The sequence below is a fragment of the Ursus americanus genome, chromosome 30 (genome assembly GCF_024610735.1).
Source record: "Ursus americanus isolate L20-20 chromosome 30, mUrsAme1.1.p, whole genome shotgun sequence".
In the NCBI taxonomy this organism is placed as follows: Eukaryota; Metazoa; Chordata; class Mammalia; order Carnivora; family Ursidae; genus Ursus; species Ursus americanus.
In genome coordinates this window covers 1,869,464-1,889,322 of record NC_142156.1, presented here as the reverse complement: position 1 = coordinate 1,889,322, position 19,859 = coordinate 1,869,464, and the positions used below count along the sequence as shown (strand labels likewise).

The following is a 19,859-nucleotide window of genomic DNA, read 5'->3' as shown; positions in this document are numbered from 1 at the left end:
CAGGTGCACAGCTGCTCTGACTTGCGCTTACGGGAGAAAGTTGTTTAAAAACCCAAAAAACTTACCTCACATTGCAAGACAAACTGCTTCCCTCCTTTTATCCGCAACAAAATGCACTTTTTGTCTTTAATCTGAGTTTCTTCCACAGACAGAATCTGTTCCATTGTCAGTAAATTTTGCTAGCCATAAAAAAAAAAAAGACAAATTACTTCACATTATTTCCCGATTTCTTAAGTTACATTAATAAGTAATACGGGAAACTATCAGCTTAGAAAAAGCAAAAAAAAAAAAATCAGCCTTTTCCTTTCTTTGATGATATTTTAGAAGTGAGGCGGAATGGCTACGAAGGGACACGCACAAAATTCAAATGATGCCATCTCGAAGGAAAGGGGAAAAGGACAGAATGTCTCTGTAAGACAACAGCACAGCTGTTCCCTCAACACAGAACTGATTTGTGAATGGCCGTGACTCGCACGTGTCCTTTCTGTGTCGCACGCTCCTCTGAATTCTACCGACCGAGGTGTGAGGAAACAGCGAAGTGCTCTATGACTTACACGAGCAAACGGGGTGTGGCTGAGATCCTGACACGGCAGCTCGGGAAAGGCCTGGAAATGCTGGCTTGTGAGCTAATGGTATTTCGAAAATATCAAAAGGATGTTATAAATACAGGCGACATCCTTAGAAGATGGTCACGCCAGGTCTAGAACATGACTGCTTACGGCGAATGCCATGGTGTCGTGAGTACCTTACCATTCTATGTTTTTTTGGATAAATACGCCAAGACTCCTAAGGGAACACCACCACCATCATAAATGCTCATGGTTTCTGTTTCCTGATTTACACGCACTAATCCAGCCATCCACCTACATCAGGCAGCTCTCAAACAGAACACCGAACGCTGGCTTTTAAAACCAAGCTAACTTACTGCATCCAATGTTGAAAAAAGGGAAGATTTTCTTTTTTAAGTTTTCGAATATCCTGAAAAGTGAGATCATTTCCTTTCAACGTGCACAACGGTCACTGTCCCGTAGACGGGAGACTACAGTTGGCCCTGGGACAACACGGGTTTGAACTGTGGGGGTCCACTTCCACAGGGATTTTTTTCCCCGGTAACATAGTACAGTTCTGTGAATGTATTTTCTCTTCCTTGTGATTTTCTTAGTTAACATTTTCTTTTCTCTAGCTGACTCTATTGTAAGAATACAGTATATAAGTCATGTCACATGCAAATGCTGTGTTCACCCACCGTTTACGTTATCAGCCAGCCTTCTGGTCAACCCAGGCTATCAGTAGTTAAGTTTTGGGGGGAGTCAAAAGTTACACACGGGTTTTTGACTGCATGAGGGGCCAACACCCCTGACCCCCGTGTTGCTGAAGGGTCAACTATAAATGCATTATATGCGCAGGGACACTTATTATCTGGAAATATCATATACTCTATAATAAGAATATATAATGAATTATAATTTGGGTGCTGAGTTCATATATTTATAAAATATGATATATATTGTATATTACATAGTATATAATACTTACTAGCACCCGAGTTACAACCCAGGACCTCCAAAGAGACTTATTAACAGCAATTCGGAGCCTAGATGCACTAGTCTGAGGAAATGACTCCCGTGGCACTAGCAACGGTGAGCAGTCTTGTTTATCTGAAAGGGATGTGCTGTGCAGTAGCAATCACTCATAATTAAACAGCAACTTTACCAATGGGGATTATTATTTTTATTTTTTTCAAGGATTTTATTTACTTATTTGAGAGAGAACATGAAAGTGGGGGAAGGAGCAGAGGGCACAGGAGAGGGACGAGCGACTCCGCACTGAGTGTGGAGCCCGACACGGGGCTCGATCCCACGACCCTGACATCATGACCCCAAGCTGAAACCAAGAGTTGGATGCTTAACGGACTGAGCCGCCCAGGCGCCCCTTTACCAAGGGGATTAAAACACACGTTCCAGAGTCAAATGAACAAGATTAGAGCTCACTAGTTTCTATACTTCTCACCACCAGACAACCGATGGGCAGTATCCTGACACATTCAAGACATCAATTATGTTTGTGACATTTGGAACCACTGCCCTGCTTCCTTGGCCCCAGAGGACTAGCCATTCCCACCCCAAGAGCAGAAGCATGCCCTCTACTTGGGTCACCACCTCTGGACAAGCCCTCCGCTCCCCACACAGTAGGTGCTTAATAAATGCTGCCTGTCTTGCTTAGAGGGACAGTGCAAACTAGAAATTTCTTCTTATTTTGTTCACAGACATTCGCCTCAAGAAAGGACTTGAGGAGGCAGTGGTATCTTCCTGCCTGTGGTATGGAAGTCACTTTCACTTTTCCAACAAAACGGAGACCAAAGGGAGTGTGGTTTGGCGACCTCCGCTCTGCTCCCAGCATCACGGCTTACATCACTTAGCTCATTTCATGTGGGCCTGACGAGGTGGGGGGGCCACGTGAAGGGGAGACTGAGCACAGGCAGACCCACAACTGTCTGGCCTTGTCGTGGACGCCAGACCTTCCTCTCTGAGCCCTGGATTCGAGCGCCTCTACGGGTCTGACTCCAAAGTTCTGGATTTTTTTTTTTTTAATCTCTTTTGATCTCCCCAACTACTCTTCAACCTTCTTCAAACCTGTTTTGACCTCACGTTCTACTTTCAGATGTTACAAAATCCTTCTTTGACTCTCAGTGTAAAAGTCAGCGTTTGAACACCAAAATCTCACGGGCACAAGTTGAAAGAGATAGTCAGAGCTTAGTGGGGTATTTTAGAAGACGTGCCAGCCACCCGAAAGAGCCACGTGACACCGAGGACGCTGCGTGTCCGTGCTGGGAAGGCCGCTTCGGACTTACCCGGGACTCTCCCTCTCCTCTCCATTCAAGTCTGTTTGGAAAGAGGTAAAAATACCGACGCTGCCACTGAGTCAGGAACGGGTTCCCCAGCTTCTGCATGTACCCGTGCATGATACAGTCCTTTCCCAGAGCGTAATCTGAGCAACATAAAATAACCACAGATTAAACGGGCTCGGACCCAGATGGTCTCTGTGCTGCTCAGAAACAGACCAAAAAAAATGACACGCTTTTTGGAAAAATCAAGTTTCTACGAATGGAGCCCGTTATGCAAACCATTACCTCAAGTTTTGAGACCCAGGTGAGCTGGGGATCGGAAGAACAGGTTTCTGCTAACATACTGAACGGCCGTTTCTCAATATTTGGCCACATTCGTGATGGTCCCTTCTGGCTCAGAGAGGGCAGGGGTGTGTTCCCAAACTATGTTTTCATTATGTGTAATAACAGGAATTGGAGAATAGAGAGTAATTCAATTCGTGCTATGCCCAAAGTACCTTTGCCTTTATGTGGGACTGGCGTTCCCCCCTCAATCCCATAAATAATCGTACGGGGCTTACCAAGCAGCCGAGGTAACAAACACAAGGCTCAAAACTGTTTATTCCTTAAGGCTCTATTTATCCCTCAAATACGTGGCTACTTAGACAGATTGAGCTAAACTGTACTCATGCTGAGTCCCGATCTTATTATTAGAGTGAAGTCTCTCTGTTTTTTTTGTTTGTTTGTTTTTTAAGGTTAATTTTAAGTGTCTGGCTCTGCTTTCTTTAAAGGTTTTGGAGACCATGCTAAAAATCATTCTTTCACTCCTCCCCTCATTCATTCAACAGCTATGAAGGGCGCACCCGGTGCTGGGCAGGTTCTGGGCGCTCTGGATTCAGCAGTGCCACCTGACGAGAGACAGAACCCCTGCCCTCAGAGAGCTAACATTCTACGAGGAGACCCAGACGGCAGAGAGGAGGGAAAAGAACCACGGAGGGAGGGGACAGGTGATCGGGTGGGCTCCCCGGAGTTGTTGTTTTAATGCAGAAGTGTTTACACGGCGTTAAGTGCATGGAAGGTAGAAGCCTTGCAGGTTTACCCCAGAGACCCAAGCCTGGACTGTACTGTTCTGTAAGGTGACTCCCAAGATCTTCAACAAGAGCCTGGGATGCCCAAATCAATCACGTACATACGAAGCTATACTCATTAATTTGCTAGGTGCTCTGTCTGCAGCTCTAGTTAAAAGGATACACTTCGGTAAGGTCATGAAGGTCTACCTAATTTTTTCTAGGTCCAATTTGTCAAGATTCTAGCGACATCACGGCCCTCCCTGGAGCAAATGACCACTGATGTGATTTCCCTTGAAAAATTTGCTACGGCCAACAGTCCAGAGTGATGTCAATGGATGGGCTGTCTAAGGAACAACTTAGACATGGAGCCCCTCTCCCAGCAGAAGGGAGGTGAGCACAGTTACGGGGCCGCACTGTTCCCCTGGGGCACTCAGGCAGCTTTAACGTAAGGATGGATTCCTCCATCCGGGCTCGGGCACACATCTCTGAGCAGGTGATAAACGCTGCTGGGAACTGATGCACACGACCGACCAGCCTGCATCAAGCTGCCCCACATTCAAGTAACTTGTTAACACACGGGGACGGCTCCCGGCCGGTCACTCTTATTACATAACGCTAACCTCAGGAAAGTCTATGCCTAGAAGTAAAGCGGATGATATCATCATCATCAACCACAGTACATTTAAATATCCAGGATTCATTAAAATCTTAGGAAAATCGAGAGCAACAACATTTGGTGAACCAAGAATGGCCGACTGGTTTAACACCCGACGTTACGCGCTCCACTTTGGAAATCCCAACAGGGCACTCAAATATTGTAAGTAAAAATGTGGTTTGGCAATTCTTTGGTGCTGTTTGTAAAATAAATGTCATTATATCCATTTATAGCTCTGGACAAGGGACCCGCGTGCTGAGTTCCTAACCAGAGCCAACCACTACATACTTTGCGGGGCCCGGTGAAGAATGAAAATGCAGGCCCCTTGTTCAAACATGATTAAGAATGTCAAGGCGGTGACAGCAGGGCGTTCAGCCCAGTGGGGTGCCCTACGAGGTGGCCCAGGTCACACGCCCATGAAGCCGGGCCTGCTCCTGGCACGGTAATACTCAGTCTTCAAGGAAGACACTTGCCAACTTGTTCTAGACGTTCTAAGATCAGAGGACACACTGACACCCTACTGCTGACCACCTTAATTTATATGTTGACTGACAACTCAGACATATTACACTCAGCTTTTCCAAGCCACAGGCCGCTATTTATGGCGTACCCCCTACCACCCCTGGAAAGTACTTTACGACCCAAATACTTTTCCGGCTTGACAAGACGTTTTAAAAAATTCATCGTGTTGAAAATATTTTGAGACACGCTGGCTATTTTACCTTCTTCGTGTCCAAGTTGCTTATTTTTAGCTCTCTTTCTGGCCTCGATTTTATCCGTGTCTGCATTCACTGCTTCATAAACTGTTTCGGCTACTTCCTGCTGCCAGCGCTCGGAGATCACCAAGGGGAAGTTCTTGTAGAGATCTTGGTCGCAATCAAGAAGCTTATTATTTTAAGAGATCAAGACAGTTATGATTTAACATACTTAGCAAGGCAACAGATTCAGAAGTACCCTAACTGTACGTGGGGAGATCACTGGGCGACGGCCTGGTCGTTGGCATCAATGTCTGCTCCTGATAACCAAGCAGCCCCACCAACGTGCTGACTGACGGCACCTCACGTTCAGTCCCGCGTCAGGGGAGATTCAGCCCGTTCTCTCATACCATCGCTTACGCCATCTTCGTTACGTATCTGCCAGTGAAGAACTTACACGTACGGGGCTTTATTTAGAGTGTAAAAAGATCCGACAACAAAAGTCACTGTCGATGATGGCGAGGAAACTCTATTTGCAAAAGTAGGAAATTATATCCCGCACTTTTAGAAACAGTGAAAAAGGAGAAGGTGGGAGGGTTTTCTCACCACCCTCGATTCATCTGAAAAGTGAGATGAGCAGAAGGGAGAGGAGGCTGAATTTTCCATTCATTCCATGAACCTTCCAACCTTCCACGAACCCAGAGTAACGGCGCGATCTGGTGGGCAACCGCGGAGCCCGGGAGACAGGGGGAGGTTAGGAAACTTCGCCTTTAAGAGGCACTGGAATAAAAATTACACTTAATGATAGCATTTCTCTTCCACATTATTACTCAACACCCTCCATTCTTCCCCCTGAGCTTAAGAAGCCATACTCTGAAAATGAGCAAAGAAAATGATTTTATGCCTTTGAGCTCCAGTTCTGTGGCAGAAAGGTGAGTGAGTGATCTCACTGAAAGAGAGGAACACATCCGTCATTCAAAAGCACAGATCTCTTTAGAAGCTCGATATGCTTGCTCCTTTGCCTGAGCGATAAGTATTGGATAGATATTATAACAGGCAAGTTATTTACAAGAAAAAGAGCAAGAAGAGGGATTTGCCCCCAAGACTTCAGCAAATCGATGAAACATGGAGGGCTCTCCACCCGCCCTTCATGACCTGCTATGATCAGGTGTTGATTTTAGGATGGCTTTGATTCACAGAGCCTCCTTTTCCTCTTCTGGCTTCTTCAGAAGCCCAGGCTGAGCCCAGAGCTGAAGTCCTCCGCGGCTCAGAGCATGAATGCTGGAGGCGCGTGCCCAGCCGTGTGTGTGTGTGTGTGTGTGTGTGTGTGTGTGTGTGTGTGTGTGGTGAGTGCTGGTGAAGCAGGCCAGGGGGGCGCCCTGTGATCAGGGCCACCGGGACGGATTCTGAAGTGTTCGCCAAAAGTAAAAATGGACTCCCTTCCAAAGCATTGCTAGGAAAGGGCCAACTCCGCTTTGTATACAAACCGTTCTACTTGCTAGAATTTCAGACTCTTGACTTTAGGACTTAGCGTTAAGTTGGTAAAAATGAATAAAACAAACAAACAAAAATGAAGAAAACAAAGAAGAAAATTTGTACTTAACTGAGGTGAGCTTTTTTTGTTTTGTTTTGTTATTGTTTTCTAAAGAATAGTGTATTATTTGAGCTGCTTTTTTAAAGATAAAGAATACAGGGTTTCTTAAGCTCAGACCCTCTAGCTGGACTAGGCTGTGCCGGGGTCCTCACTTCCTGCTGGACCCCTGGCCACACGCCCCCTCTTGCTCCGAGTGCGCTCGTCCTCAGCTCTCAGGTCACGAAGAACGAAAACCACGTTGACAGAACCTCCCAGCTTAAGCATGGACTACGTGCCAGGAGGCTTCAAGCGGCTCTCTCTTCTACCCCAGAGAAATGTGGGCGTCAAACCCAGTCACAAGTGACAAAACCAAGGCATGAGAAGCTACCCGAAGTCACGCAGCGAGTAAGGGCAGATTTGAGCCCAGCCTGTCTGACTCCAGAGCCTTGATTATGGTTTACAAAATTTAAAGTAACCAGAAATCTCTTTTTAACATCAAAAATGTCTGTGGGCTCCCACATCATAGCCGTTTTATTTTTAGCACCCTATCATGGACGGTAGTGCCTCTGATGACAAAATTCTATTGTGACAACAGTAATCCTTTTAAGTGACTTTGTAAACGATCTTTCCCCAGAGCACGGCTGGACGGCGGTACTTACACGCCTAATGCGTGCTGTCTGTCCGGGCTGCAGACCACGCCTGGTGGCGTGCACGTTGGGGTGCTGGGCATGCCGCGGTCCCCCGGGCGAGCCACTGCGCCAGACCAGAGAAGTGGCCTTGGCCCTCTCCACTTCCCCTTTGCCTCAGCTTCCCCTCCTAGGAAGCTGGTCCTGGAAGCACCCCGATAGCCCCTCCTTCCTGACATCGCCAGTTCCAACCAGCTGCCAGTCCCGGGTCCCAAAGCACCTGGCCTCCTCGTGGCGTCTCAGCAGCTTCCCCCCTTCCCAGCTGCTCACCCACCACTTCTGTCTCCAGGCCCCGTTGGTTCCAGTTCTGTGTGTCCCTAGCTACAGTCCTCACAGGTGTGTGCGCTGACAGGGCTGCAGCCTTCTGGAGGGGGAGCTGCTCGGTAGGAGAAGTGAGGGGGGGGGGGCTTATACAATCGGGGTATAACGAGGCAGCTGAGAAAAGATGGGGAGGTCCTGAGGGACGCTGAGAAGGTGGGGGCAGATGTGAGCCTGACATGTAGTGACACACTCTGACTTAGCAGCCTGAGGAAGACGACTTGCCCTCATGACTCACCGTCTGTAATTACGCCTTGTCTACTGGGAAACGTAATGATATGAACAAAAGTTTGAAAAACACAGAGGATTATATAAAAAAAAAAAACAAAACCCCACAGTGATTATTTTACTTTTGATTGACAAATGCAAAATGACTCACGCCATTTGCTCTTTTCATCCTAACACAGAGAGATCTGAATACTTAAAAGGATTGAGACGGCTGGCTCTTCGGCACAAGGCAAAGTGTGTTTGCTGTCACACAGTTGTTTTTCTCTGTTTCATACACGTTCCAGTTCTATTTCAATCGCAGATATATCCAAATCCGTAAGAAACTGACCACTTACCAGTTTGTCAAACATAAAACGATTAGTCCACAGAAAGCTTTCATCGTTTCTGATTTAGGTCCTTGACTTCTACATTCTTCAAATACGTAGGTGTTCATTGGTAACTTACAATCCACAAGCAGGCCAATGCTAAGATAATCACTCAGTTTGACTGCCAGTAAGAAATCTGCCCACCCTCCGAAACACCTGCAGGCGAACATGACACGTGTACCTTGATGCCTTTGGTATCCTCTTCGTCAAATGAGCCAATGTCAAAGGCGTCGGCAGCATTGACCTCTCCCCGGGGAGGAATCAAGGGTGGAGGGTACTGGAAGATCCAAAGAAGCATGGGTCAGTTATCAGATCGCCTTACGGCCCATCCCAACCTATCACTGTATGGTGAGAACACGGCGAGCACCAGCGTGCCGCACTGAGCATTCCCGTCGAGCTCCTACACATCACGGTACATCTTTCACAGGTGAGCTGTGCACGGAACAGCCCTAAAAGCACACCCCAGATTTTAGAGACACTCAAGGGGAAAATGATTCCCGTCCAAGGTCTTAAAGGATCAGTGAATATAATGACAGCTCAAGACCGCACATCCCGCCACCTCAACTTCAGGAACACACTGCGCGTCAGACAACGCCACGCCGCGTTGCACTTGCTAGGGCCTCAACGTGCTGGGAGGCCGGCGGGAGCGCTCCATGCCCACGGAGGCGCCGGGCTGACGCCAACGGAGCCGCGGCCCGCGTTCTCCTTCGGCTGACCATCACCATCCCTTGACAGCTGGAGATGGTGCAAAAACGAATCCAAAGTGGATCGACGTTTTTATTTATTTATTTTTTATTTTTTATTTTTTTTTAAGATTTTATTTATTTGTTTGATGGAGAGAGACAGCCAGCGAGAGAGAGAACACAAGCAGGGGGAGTGGGAGAGGGAGAAGCAGGCTCCCAGCAGAGGAGCCCAATGTGGGGCTCGATCCCAGAACGCCGGGATCACGCCCTGAGCCGAAGGCAGATGCTTAAGGACTGAGCCACCCAGGCGCCCCAGGGATCAACGTTTTTAAGAAAACTTTAATTTGGGGGTGTTTTCTTGTACCAAAGGGAATATTAAAAAAATATCTTAAAATAAGGCAAGGGATTCTGTTGCTATCCAATCGTACTGATCCTTAAGTTGTGTGGTGCCGGGCTAGAAAGTATACGTACACTTGTGACCCACGTTTCTTGTGCATTTCTATAGAGGTCTTTATGAAAATACAGTCACTGATTGAGATAGGAAGTCAAAAAGATGGGGACACCTGGGTAGCTCAGTTGGTTAAGCATCTGTCTTTGGCTCAGGTCATGATCCCGAGGACCTGGGATCGAGTCCCACATCAGACTCCTTGCTCAGTAGGGAGCCTTCTTCTCCCTCTGCCTGCCGCTCCCCCTGCTTGTGCTCTCTCTCTCTCTCTCTGACAAATAAATAAATCTTAAAAAAAAAAAAAAAAAGGTTCATAAAAAACTAATGATGTACTGTATGTTAGCTAACTGGACATAATAAAAAAATAATTAAAAAAAAAAAAAGATGAGCGAAAGCTAAAAACATCTCAGTTATATGGACGTTTGAATTAGGTAACAACTCCGTTTCAATATTTATTAATATATACCGCAGATATTTTGAAAACTTTTAAACTGGGGAAAGAGAAGTTGGCCAGTAATGGCTGCCCATCGGTAGAAGAGCAAGACGGTCTCGCGGCAAAGTCAGGGGAGCCTGGGGGGCGGGGCCCGGGCCCGGGGCGGGGCTGGGGGGGTGGACCCAGGAAGTGGGGACCAAGAGGGAGCACAGCGGTGGTGGTGCCCAGTGTGGGGCTCCAGACAGAGTACCTTTTGTAAGTAGACTTGCTGCCAGTCGACGCCTCTGAAAAAGATGTGTTCCTTTACTTCTTGTGCCCTGTGGAAGAGGCACAAAGGTGGTAAGGGTGCGTTTGCAAACCTAAGGAATATTTCCCAAAAACTGTCTCCTGGTAAGAACACAGAGGAACGACTATTTTCAGTGCTTAAAGCAAGCAAGTAAAATATGCTTCTTTCAAAGCGGCACAGGAAATGTGGATGTTTAGAAATATCGTATGCGGAAGCGAGGAATATTATCCCATACGGTAATTTATCGGGGATGCGCGTTCCAGTCTGAGAGAACCTAGGAGCCGTCACAGATAGATAACGTAGGGTTCTGTCACCAGGAGAACAAATTCAAGTAAGAATTAGAGGTCTCCGCATTGCGGAGATTTACGGCAAACGTCTATGAGGCATGTTAGATCAAAGGAGAGGCATTTGAAGCACCGAATATGAGTTCCGAAGCAAACTAGAAACCTAGGAACACGGCACACGCCACACCTCCTCATAACGGGAAGAAACAAGTTTTCCCAGAGAGCACCCTTAACGCTCAGTTTACGTGGAAGAGAAGGGGCTGTATACCATGAGGAAAGCCTACACATAGGCTTTGTACAGTCCCCGTGCCTGCCAGGGACTCTCCCCACGGCCCACCCCGGGTCTCCCCACAGCCCGTCCCCTGCGGCAGAGCCCCAAGGCCTGCTTCTCGACCCCTTCCTCTGCTTTCCCTCCTTGGATGACCTCACCCTGCCGGGCCTTTAAGTGCCCTGTGTTGTCTAAGGCCAAAGAGCCGGATCACCCCCGATGCCCCACTTCCCCTACACTCCACAGCCCATCCCTCGGCAAGTCCTGGGGCTACTTCTTACCCCCTCCAATCCTCACCGAGATCCAATTCCCAGTGGGGGCGGCCGGGTCTTTGATCATGAAGGGGATGCTCAATGTCCCACCACTACTGCCACTGTCCAGGTCCCTATCCCCCTCCCTGAATGGCCCTAACTGCCCCCTGCCCCCGGCCTGCCCTCCAGCCCGCAGCCCCACCGGCCCCATGCTGTGCCCACATCATCCTTTCAAACCATCTCCCTACACCCCTGCCCAAGACTCTCCAGAGGCTTCCCTGTTGTACTTACAGCCAAGTCCAGGGACACGGCCTGTAGGACCTGCCTGAGCCCACCGCCTCTCCGACCTGCTCTCAACCTCCCTCTCCTGGCTCTCCAGCCTTCTTGCTCTTCTGCACCGTGGAAGCTTGATTCCCCCTCAAAGCCCTACCCTCACTGACCCCTCTGCCTGGGGTCCTTCCCCCGCTCCTCCCAAGGCTGGCATCTCAACGACAACACTGCCTCATTTCTCTCATTTACACTCTTCTCTCAGTCTGAGGTCATCTTACTTGACCGTTTCCATAATGTCACGCACCCCTACCCAAGAGAAACTCCAAGAAGGCAGGGCTGTGTCTACCCTGTGTGCCGCCTCAGTCCCAGCAGTTACGGTGATAGCCGACACTCGGGAGGTGCTCAGGAACTGTTTACTGAGTGAATGAATGAATGAAACCTAAGTCAAAGCGTGTCCCTTTGTGTTCTGCATTTGCTCCTTCCCAACAATCGCTAAAATGATGGAAGAGGAACATGGAGACATAAACGCACCACAAGGAGGGCCGGGGAACCGTCAGCAGACGGGGTGGGCGTGGGAGCAGTGAGGGCTGGCTAGGAATGGCACAGCTACCCCCCGGGGGACAGAGGTGCTCAGCTCCAGGCTCAACGCAGTGTGTGTGGAGGGGGTGGGGGCGGGGGGATGGTGAGACTCAGGCTGAAGACAGGCTGCACTCTGTAGATGGAACCCTTCATGCACGCACGCACATGGGCGCACACGCGCACGCACACGCACACACACACACCATACTTTCTTCCTCCATATCCAACCCCAAGATGCCTGCAGCTACGTGTTTATTCTAATGGAGTGGGGCGAACCCCTGAAAGGTTCTATTTTGAAGAAATTAAGCCTGCTACAGATTTTAAAAAGCAATCAAAGGAGGGATCAGGGATTTAAGCCCACACAAAGTAGAACAGAATCAAAGCGAAGATACAGGGAATCCACAAGGTCAGAAGCACTGATGACCATTCTAGAAATTCCAACGTCCACCTGAAAGGAGTTCTACGCGCTAACCATGGAAACGGAGGAGAGGGACTGTCAAATAAATAACATAACAGTATTCCTCAAGCTGAAGAAAATGGGCCTCCACAGGACAAGGAACGCTCTCAGTGGCTGACATAAGGAGTGATAGCTGAGCTCCGTGACCAGCTTTACTGCACACAATAAAGCAATATATCTCCAAGGTTCTGGGGGGGAATCATTATTGATTTAGAATTCTATATCCAGCCAAAATATCAGTCAAGTCTGAGGACAGCAGGAAGGCATTCTGGATAGCTAGCAGCTAGAAAGCATAAGACAGCAGCCGGCCAGTTGTGCACGAGAGAAAACAAGTCAGAACCTGATTCATCAGGACACTGAACTGCCCTCCCGGCAAAGGTAATTAGCAAAACTTCACCAAATGAGCTGCGAAATATCAGGATTCATTTCCACCATCGACATGATCGATTTTCAAAGTTAAGAAGTTAGCGACTCCTTCAAGTCGTTTATTATGAAACACAAAGGACAGCATACATATTTCCCATGTGATTTTTTTCCCCCCTCAGATCAAAGTGGGAGATTTTTAGGGGCTAGGAATGATTTGTGATGTACTGAAACTAACTGTTATGTGTTCTGGGCGTCGACACTAAAGAGCTAAAAAAACAGCCTACCCGCCTCCATGGCAGCCGAGCCGCTTGCTGGCGTCTCTCTGGAGCAGGCCTTCCAGGAGGGACCGCAGCTCCGGGGAGAAGGCCTCTGGGAGTTCCACGTTCTGGGGGAGGAAAAAAGGACAAGATTTCAAAGACGCACTCCTGGAAACAGGGCCCTGATGCCCAACCAGACCTGAAGACCATTTCTTAGACGAGGAGAATGTTAAAAACTGCAGATTCATCATGAATTAATATTTACTCTAAAGAAACGTTAAACTGTACTAGTCATTCTTTTTTTAAGTCATCTCTATGACCGAGGTGGGGCTCGAACTCATGACCCCAAGATTAAGAGTCACATGCTCCACTGACTGGACTCCCCAGATTATTAGTCATTTTCAACGTCAATCAACAGGCCAGGGCCAGGTTGGGAGAAACCGGTCTCCCAGCTCTTTCTACACCACTACAATGTTTCATTTTCTTTGATCTTCTTACTTTATTATTATTTTTTAAAGATTTTATATATTTATTTGACAGAGAGAGAGACAGGCAGCGAGAGAGGGAACACAGGCAGGGGGAGTGGGAGAGGGAGAAGCAGGCCCCCAGCGGAGGAGCCTGATGTGGGGCTCGATCCCAGGACTCTGGGATCACGCCCTGAGCCAAAGGCAGACGCTTAATGACTGAGCCACCCAGGCGCCCCGATCTTCTTACTTTAGTTTTTGAATTTCTGGGTCTTTCTCTTACTGACAGGTGGCAAACCTTAATTTCTGCCTTGGCACCTATTTCCACTAAATTGCCAGTTAGGAATTCAAGGAACTGTATCTCCTCTCGTTTGTTTTTAAGAAAGCAAATTTTTAGACAGGCTGTTAATGGAATGAGATGTGAACATTATAATGTGAATAAGAATAGAGTTTTTCTGGAGCGCCCGGTGGAGCGTGTGACTCTCGAACTTGGGGTGGTAGGTTCGAGTCCCATGTTGTGGGTAAAGATTACTAAAAAAAAGAAAAGAAAATCTTAAAAACAAAACACCATCAAAGAACAGAGTTTTCAATCTCCTTACCACGGTGAGGGTCATTCGGTCTATCTCATGCTTGTCTTTGGTTTTGTGCTGTCTAAACGGGCTGTGCCTGTGGAAACGAACAACAACTTATGACGGTGGCATCAGGTCACTTAGCGCACGTCCCTGGCTCACATCTGGGCAGAGCACTGTACTGTGTCACAGTTCAGCCAGAACTACCGAAATACAAAAGCTGTACACATTCACCGTTTCCCGAGAAAGGCTGGTGTTAGGGTACATTAGCGTCTGAAAGGGGGGGCACTCATGCTCCCGTGAACGGTCTCATCCTCGTGTCAATGAAATCACGGTCAGCAAATATAGTCCCAGTGATATTTTATTTTATTTTATTTTTTAATAGATTTTATCTATTTATTTGACAGAGAGAGACAGCCAGCGAGAGAGGGAACACAAGCAGGGGGAGTGGGAGAGGAAGAAGCAGGCTAACAGCGGAGGAGCCTGATGTGGGGCTCGATCCCATAACGCTGGGATCACGCCCTGAGCCGAAGGCAGACGCTTAACGACTGAGCCACCCAGGCGCCCCTCCAGTGATATTTTAAAATATTCTTAAAGAGAAAATAATCAGCCAAGCGGTAGTCAGGAAAATGAAGGCCATTTATATAACATTTGTCGCATTAAGTGTTTGAGATAATAACTTTCATGCAATTTTATCTTTTTTTTTTTTTTTAGAAAAATGGGTATTAGTGTCTCAGACAACCCAGAGAACTGCGGTACAACTAGAACACAAGCAAGATGAACACGCCCCCCCCCCCCCCACTGGAAACCGGTAACCAGGCAACACCTTCCTTTGATGATGACAGACATAAAGGAGCCCGGAGTCCTCGGGGCCCTCCAGCTCCAAGGGTTGCCTTCTCCTGTTTTACTTGTGGAGAGCCCCAAATTCAGGAGTCAGCAGGCCTGGGTTCAAGATTGGGACAGGGGTGTTTACTGGAGGTGAGCCAGGCACGGAAACTGTCAGCCTCGGTTTCTTCATCTGTCGATGGGCACGAGGCCCCGTACTTTACAGAAGTGGCGCGGGGACCAGACCGACACCGCATATGCCGGGAGCAGCCAAGACCACGGCAGCCTGCGGCCCGTGTCTGACACGGCAATCATTCAGGAAATTAATAAAGATGAATCGTAACTTTAAAAAATGAATGTCTGCTTAATGAGCTACAAAAAAACAAATTATTCTTACTCTTTACCCCGTTGTTAAAACCCTGGAGGAGCTGGCTTTTAAAGGAAATCTTGTCAGAAGAGACTAGTAAACATACCAGCTACGGAATCCTGGCCTTATTTATTTATTTATTTGGAAATGAAAGAAGAGATAGACAGATGTTCAGGACTGAGTTTTCTTATAGCGAGCCGTGCCTACAAAACGACGAATCGTACGGTTTGATTTCTAAGGCGTCTATAACATCATCGGAGGCAAGGTACTCTGTAAAATATCTGAAAGTTAACTCTATGAAGTGGGGTGGCGTACTCAGCACATAAGTGAATGTGATTCAGGATAAAGAACTCACCCCTGCGTACTCACTGCTCCCGCTCTGACCACCCTATGAATGCACTGAACCAGCTGCTGGAAGGGGTTATTACATTTCAGAGCCTTTATTATCGTACATATTTTAATGTTCATTGTGTACAAGAGACAGCACTCTAACGCTTTATTTTCCTTCTTACCATGCAATGAAATAGAGAGTAATTTCCCTCTCTTGAAAGCAGTAATTTGAAAAATAAAATCTCAAACAAGGTGAATGAGTGCCAAGCAAACATGCACTAATCTGTAAACTAGATTTTGACTGGAAATGTTCTGTTCACCCTAATTGTTTCTAAAAAGAAAAATGTAAAATTACTGCATTTAAAAAGCAAATCGGACAGAACAACAAATGGTATGTTATGTGCAAGATGCTATCATTTTAAAAACCATTACTTGTATCATCTTCTGATGCAGAGATATTCACACACTCATGGTTCAAGAGAAAAAGGACGAAAGTTTACTAAATCTTACTAAAACTTCAGTCTCTGCCGGACACGGCTGTCTCCACCCCACGCAGGCCCCGAACGCATACAAAGGGACTGCGTGCAGATCTCCTTGCTCGGGGGGCAAATCCTGCTGGTTGGATCCTGTGCGTGGTGCTGGTGCCGGAGCCGGAGGACCCCGTCCCTGCCCTGGACCCCCGCGGACTGGCCTGCGCCGGCCGCTGAAAGGAAAGCGCCGTACCCTGACCCTTGCAGAGAAGGGTCGCTGTGTTCTGAAAGAAACGCTCTGGGCTAAATTTAAAAAGTCTTTCATGAGACCAGAGGGAGGCTCGCAGGGGGAGTGGAGTTGAAGTCGGCGGTGCCAAAACCCATGAACCCAGCACATGAACCCTGTTGCTACCAAGCCCGCCACGTAAACACGGCTACTCCTCGTCTGACTGCCTAGGAAACAGTCGGAAATGCTTTTCAGCGATTCGGCTCTGGGCCGTGGTGCTAAGGAAGTCTGCTCCTTCGAGCGCCAAATCTTGTCGCACATCTGGGTCCCATGCAGTCTTGATTATTCTCTGTGAACAAAACCGAAGATTCTGTTTCTATTTTGGAAAATGGTAAAGAAGCCCTACGACAGTAATAATCTCCGCTCGGAGGGAGGCACGTGGTGCTCACAGATTCTGTGTGACAGCAGCTGCTCCCTGATGCAGCCGCTTTAAATAGGGGACCGTTTCGGGCCTGGCGACAGCTCGCGGGGCGGGCCGACTTCTCCCAGCAGCGCACGCAGCGCTCCGGCTCGTCGCGGGCCGCCGCGGGAACAGAATTCACATGTGCCGTGGTCAGATGTGGCTTTTGAGTTACAGACTGAGTGGGAGCGACTGCAAATCCCCCCCGAACGAGCTGGGAAGGCGTTCAAGATGTGACAGGTGATGGGAAAACACACACGAGTGCACGCACGGCAGATCATGGTCACAGCCGAACGGTGAGTTCAAGAGAAGTGCGTTTGTAAGTAACAGCGATTCCAAACTCTTATGTCAAAATTGAGTTTCAGAATACCAAAAAGATTACATGTTACATCAGATACGAGTTTTGAACCGAAGCCACTAGCTGCCAAAATACTTATAAACATTCCCTTTTCTCCCCCCTACAGGAGCAAACTCAGTAACCTTGGGCAGAGCTCAGCTGTCGCCAGACCACCAGCCAGGCTCTCCCCCTGCATCTGACACCTTCAGGGACCAACCATCAGAGGTGACGAGGTTAGGATCAAAGCTACTGTCACATCAAATCTTTTCCTTGACAGACATCTGAAATCTAGACTGAGGATCGGGACAGCAATCCCACGCATTCGCAACACGGAAATCGTCAATACCCAGTCCCTCCCTGGGACTCCAGGGATGCAGAACGCGATCTCAAGGCTGGCCAGCTGGCTCACGTCCAGATGCCTTTCCTTCGTGCCTCTGTGGTGTTCTTCTAGGGTGGCAAGGCCAAGTGCGGGGTGCGGACCAGCGTTTCAGCAGAGGCAGTGGGACATACTGGTCCGTGGAAGAAGCACTCGACCGCAGAAAAGAGAAGCAAAAAAGATCTGCTGGTGACCCCCTGTTCAAGCGCACTGCTCAGCCGTGGGAAGGAAGGAAGAGACATGCTCTGGAGCGGACTCTGTCCTCCTCGGCACTGCTGACCCCTTGGGCAGGGCAATGCTCTGTTGGGGGCAGCAGGGCCCGTCCTGTGCATTATGTTTCACAGCACGCCTCACCTTCACCCACCAGATGTCAGAAGTAGCCCTTTCCAAAGCTGTGACAACCAAAAACGTCTCCGGGCATCGCCAAGCAGCACCCTTTAGTTTCCTAGCTTCCACATCCAAGCACCCATTGGGAAAAAAAAAGCAACCACCACCCCCACCAATCAGCATAGCAACATCATTCGGCCACTTGCCTCCTTCCTGGTCCTGGGCCCTCAGGTCCTGGCCTTTCGCCTGGGTCCCCCCACCTGTCCCCCATCTCCCTCTGTCCAGTGCCACATGCATGCTGCTGTGAGCACCTTCTTCTGATGAACGCCCAGCCATGTCTCTCCTTTGTGTAAAAGCCTCCAGTCTCTGGGGCCTCGAACAAAGCCCCCATGCCCCTGTATGGCGTTCTAGGTTTTCTTTCTTGACCCAGTCTCCCCGACATTCTCCCCCAGCACGCCCTCCCTACCCAGGTCACCCCTGGGGAAAGGCAAACTGCCCCATATTGTCTGCTCCCCGCAGGAAAACCTGTTTACTTCGCCCCAGTCTTGGAATCGCCAACCCTTTCCAGGCCCCCTTCACAGAGCATCCCCTGCATGGAGTCAGCCCTGCTCTCCCAGATCAGCCCTGGGACCCATTTCTGTGCCCCCCCGGGACACTGCAGTCCACCCTGCTCCTGTGTGTGGACATCTCTACTCTCCTGTGAGCTCCTTAAGGACCTGATGTGGCTTCCTTCCCCCTCCCTCCCTCCCTCTCCCCAGCACATGAAGTACAGTCTCCCGCATATTGTAGGTACTCAATAAATGCTTACCAAGTTTACTCTAAATCACTTAAGTCAAAAAACATCTCCCTGCCCTTTGGTTTCCATACTCTCTCCTTTCCTGTGAATGGCTTCTGAACAAGCAGGGCAGAGAACGGCATAAGATCACACATCTTAGTGGGAAAGGTTCATCTAGTCCCGTCTCCTACACACTGGAAGATTTCCTAGCATGCCAGACTCAATAGATGGTCCCCAGACAGGACCTGCGAGGCTCAACACTCCTTCAAATGCTTGAGTAGGCACTGTTGTGTCGAACTGACGTCTTTCCCCTCCTTAAAATGCCTGCTCTTGGGAGCAGGGCAGCAGGAATATAACCCCTTGGTGAAGACAGACCCTCGGCCAGCTGGGAGCCAATCCTTAGGGCTCCCCTAAGCCTTGCACCCAGCTCTTCCAACCTTTCCCTATGACCCACGGTTTCTAGATCTTTCACCACTTTCCTCTCATCCCATCCTCAGGAACACCCTCCGGATGTCTTCCTGTCAGCCAAGACTCCTCTTGATGGAGCCGCAGTGAACACAGTGCTTCCCCCGAGCCCTGTCGAGGACCCATGAGGAATGAAGCCCTCCCAACTCAGTGCTCCGAACCTGACCTGTGGCCAGCTACGGCTGGATTCACTTTATGAGCCACAAATCACACGGCTGGCATGTCATTCGTAATTACATTTTCAAATCTTTTAAAAACGATGTCATGCCAGATCATCCCCAATTTACATGCGTGGACATTATTATAAACAGACTAGTATCAAACGAAACAAAGACAGGCACCCAGCCCTAAATACACAGCTTGGCAGGTTTCCCTGTGACATTTTACTATTGATTTTTCAATCTTGATGTAGTCAGTGGTTTCGCTGCTGCATGGAATCTTACTGTCTCAAAATTCCAGAGGTGTGGGTTCTGCACCTCCAACCCCAGCTCCGGTCGGGGCCCAGACAAAGACCCCAACGGGTGTCTCTGCACACCCACCTTGCATAGAGAGACCGCACCGGGTGGAAGGACGTCTCGAGTGGGAAGCGGTTTTCTCTGGCCCGTCTTGCAGAAACTCTCTCTAATTAGGTCAGCGAGTCTGACGATGTGAATTAGGGCCATCCAGGCTCCACAAATATAGTAATTCAATTAAGGACCAACAGGACCTGACTCTCTGGGCAGTAACACAATTTTGGTTCCCCAGTGAAAATGGTGAGCAGAGCACAACTAGATTACCAGGGTCTTGGGGAAGCAGCAGGGGTGCTGGGAACCTAATCTGGGGGGAAACATGGAATCCAGCCCCTTTGCCGAATGCGCTAATTACGGTAAGAAGAT

At 48.7% G+C, this 19,859-nt stretch overlaps 1 protein-coding gene across 7 annotated transcripts in view; it reads right to left on the bottom strand.

Annotated features, from left to right (window-relative positions):
* GRK3 (G protein-coupled receptor kinase 3) overlaps window positions 1-19,859 on the bottom strand; it is a 125,590-nt gene that overhangs the window by 6,923 nt on the left and 98,808 nt on the right. For all 7 annotated transcript variants that reach the window (XR_006778425.2, XR_006778426.2, XR_006778427.2 and 4 more), the window contains 7 exons: window positions 14,057-14,123; window positions 13,021-13,121; window positions 10,226-10,292; window positions 8,596-8,691; window positions 5,272-5,434; window positions 2,852-2,988; window positions 66-179 (listed from right to left, as the gene is read on the bottom strand). Coding sequence is in view for 4 of the 7 variants with exons in the window: in XM_045791205.2 (XP_045647161.2) it covers window positions 66-179; window positions 2,852-2,988; window positions 5,272-5,434; window positions 8,596-8,691; window positions 10,226-10,292; window positions 13,021-13,121; window positions 14,057-14,123 (745 nt within the window). In the remaining 3 variants the exon portion in view is untranslated. The remainder of the gene's footprint in view (window positions 1-65; window positions 180-2,851; window positions 2,989-5,271; window positions 5,435-8,595; window positions 8,692-10,225; window positions 10,293-13,020; window positions 13,122-14,056; window positions 14,124-19,859) is intronic.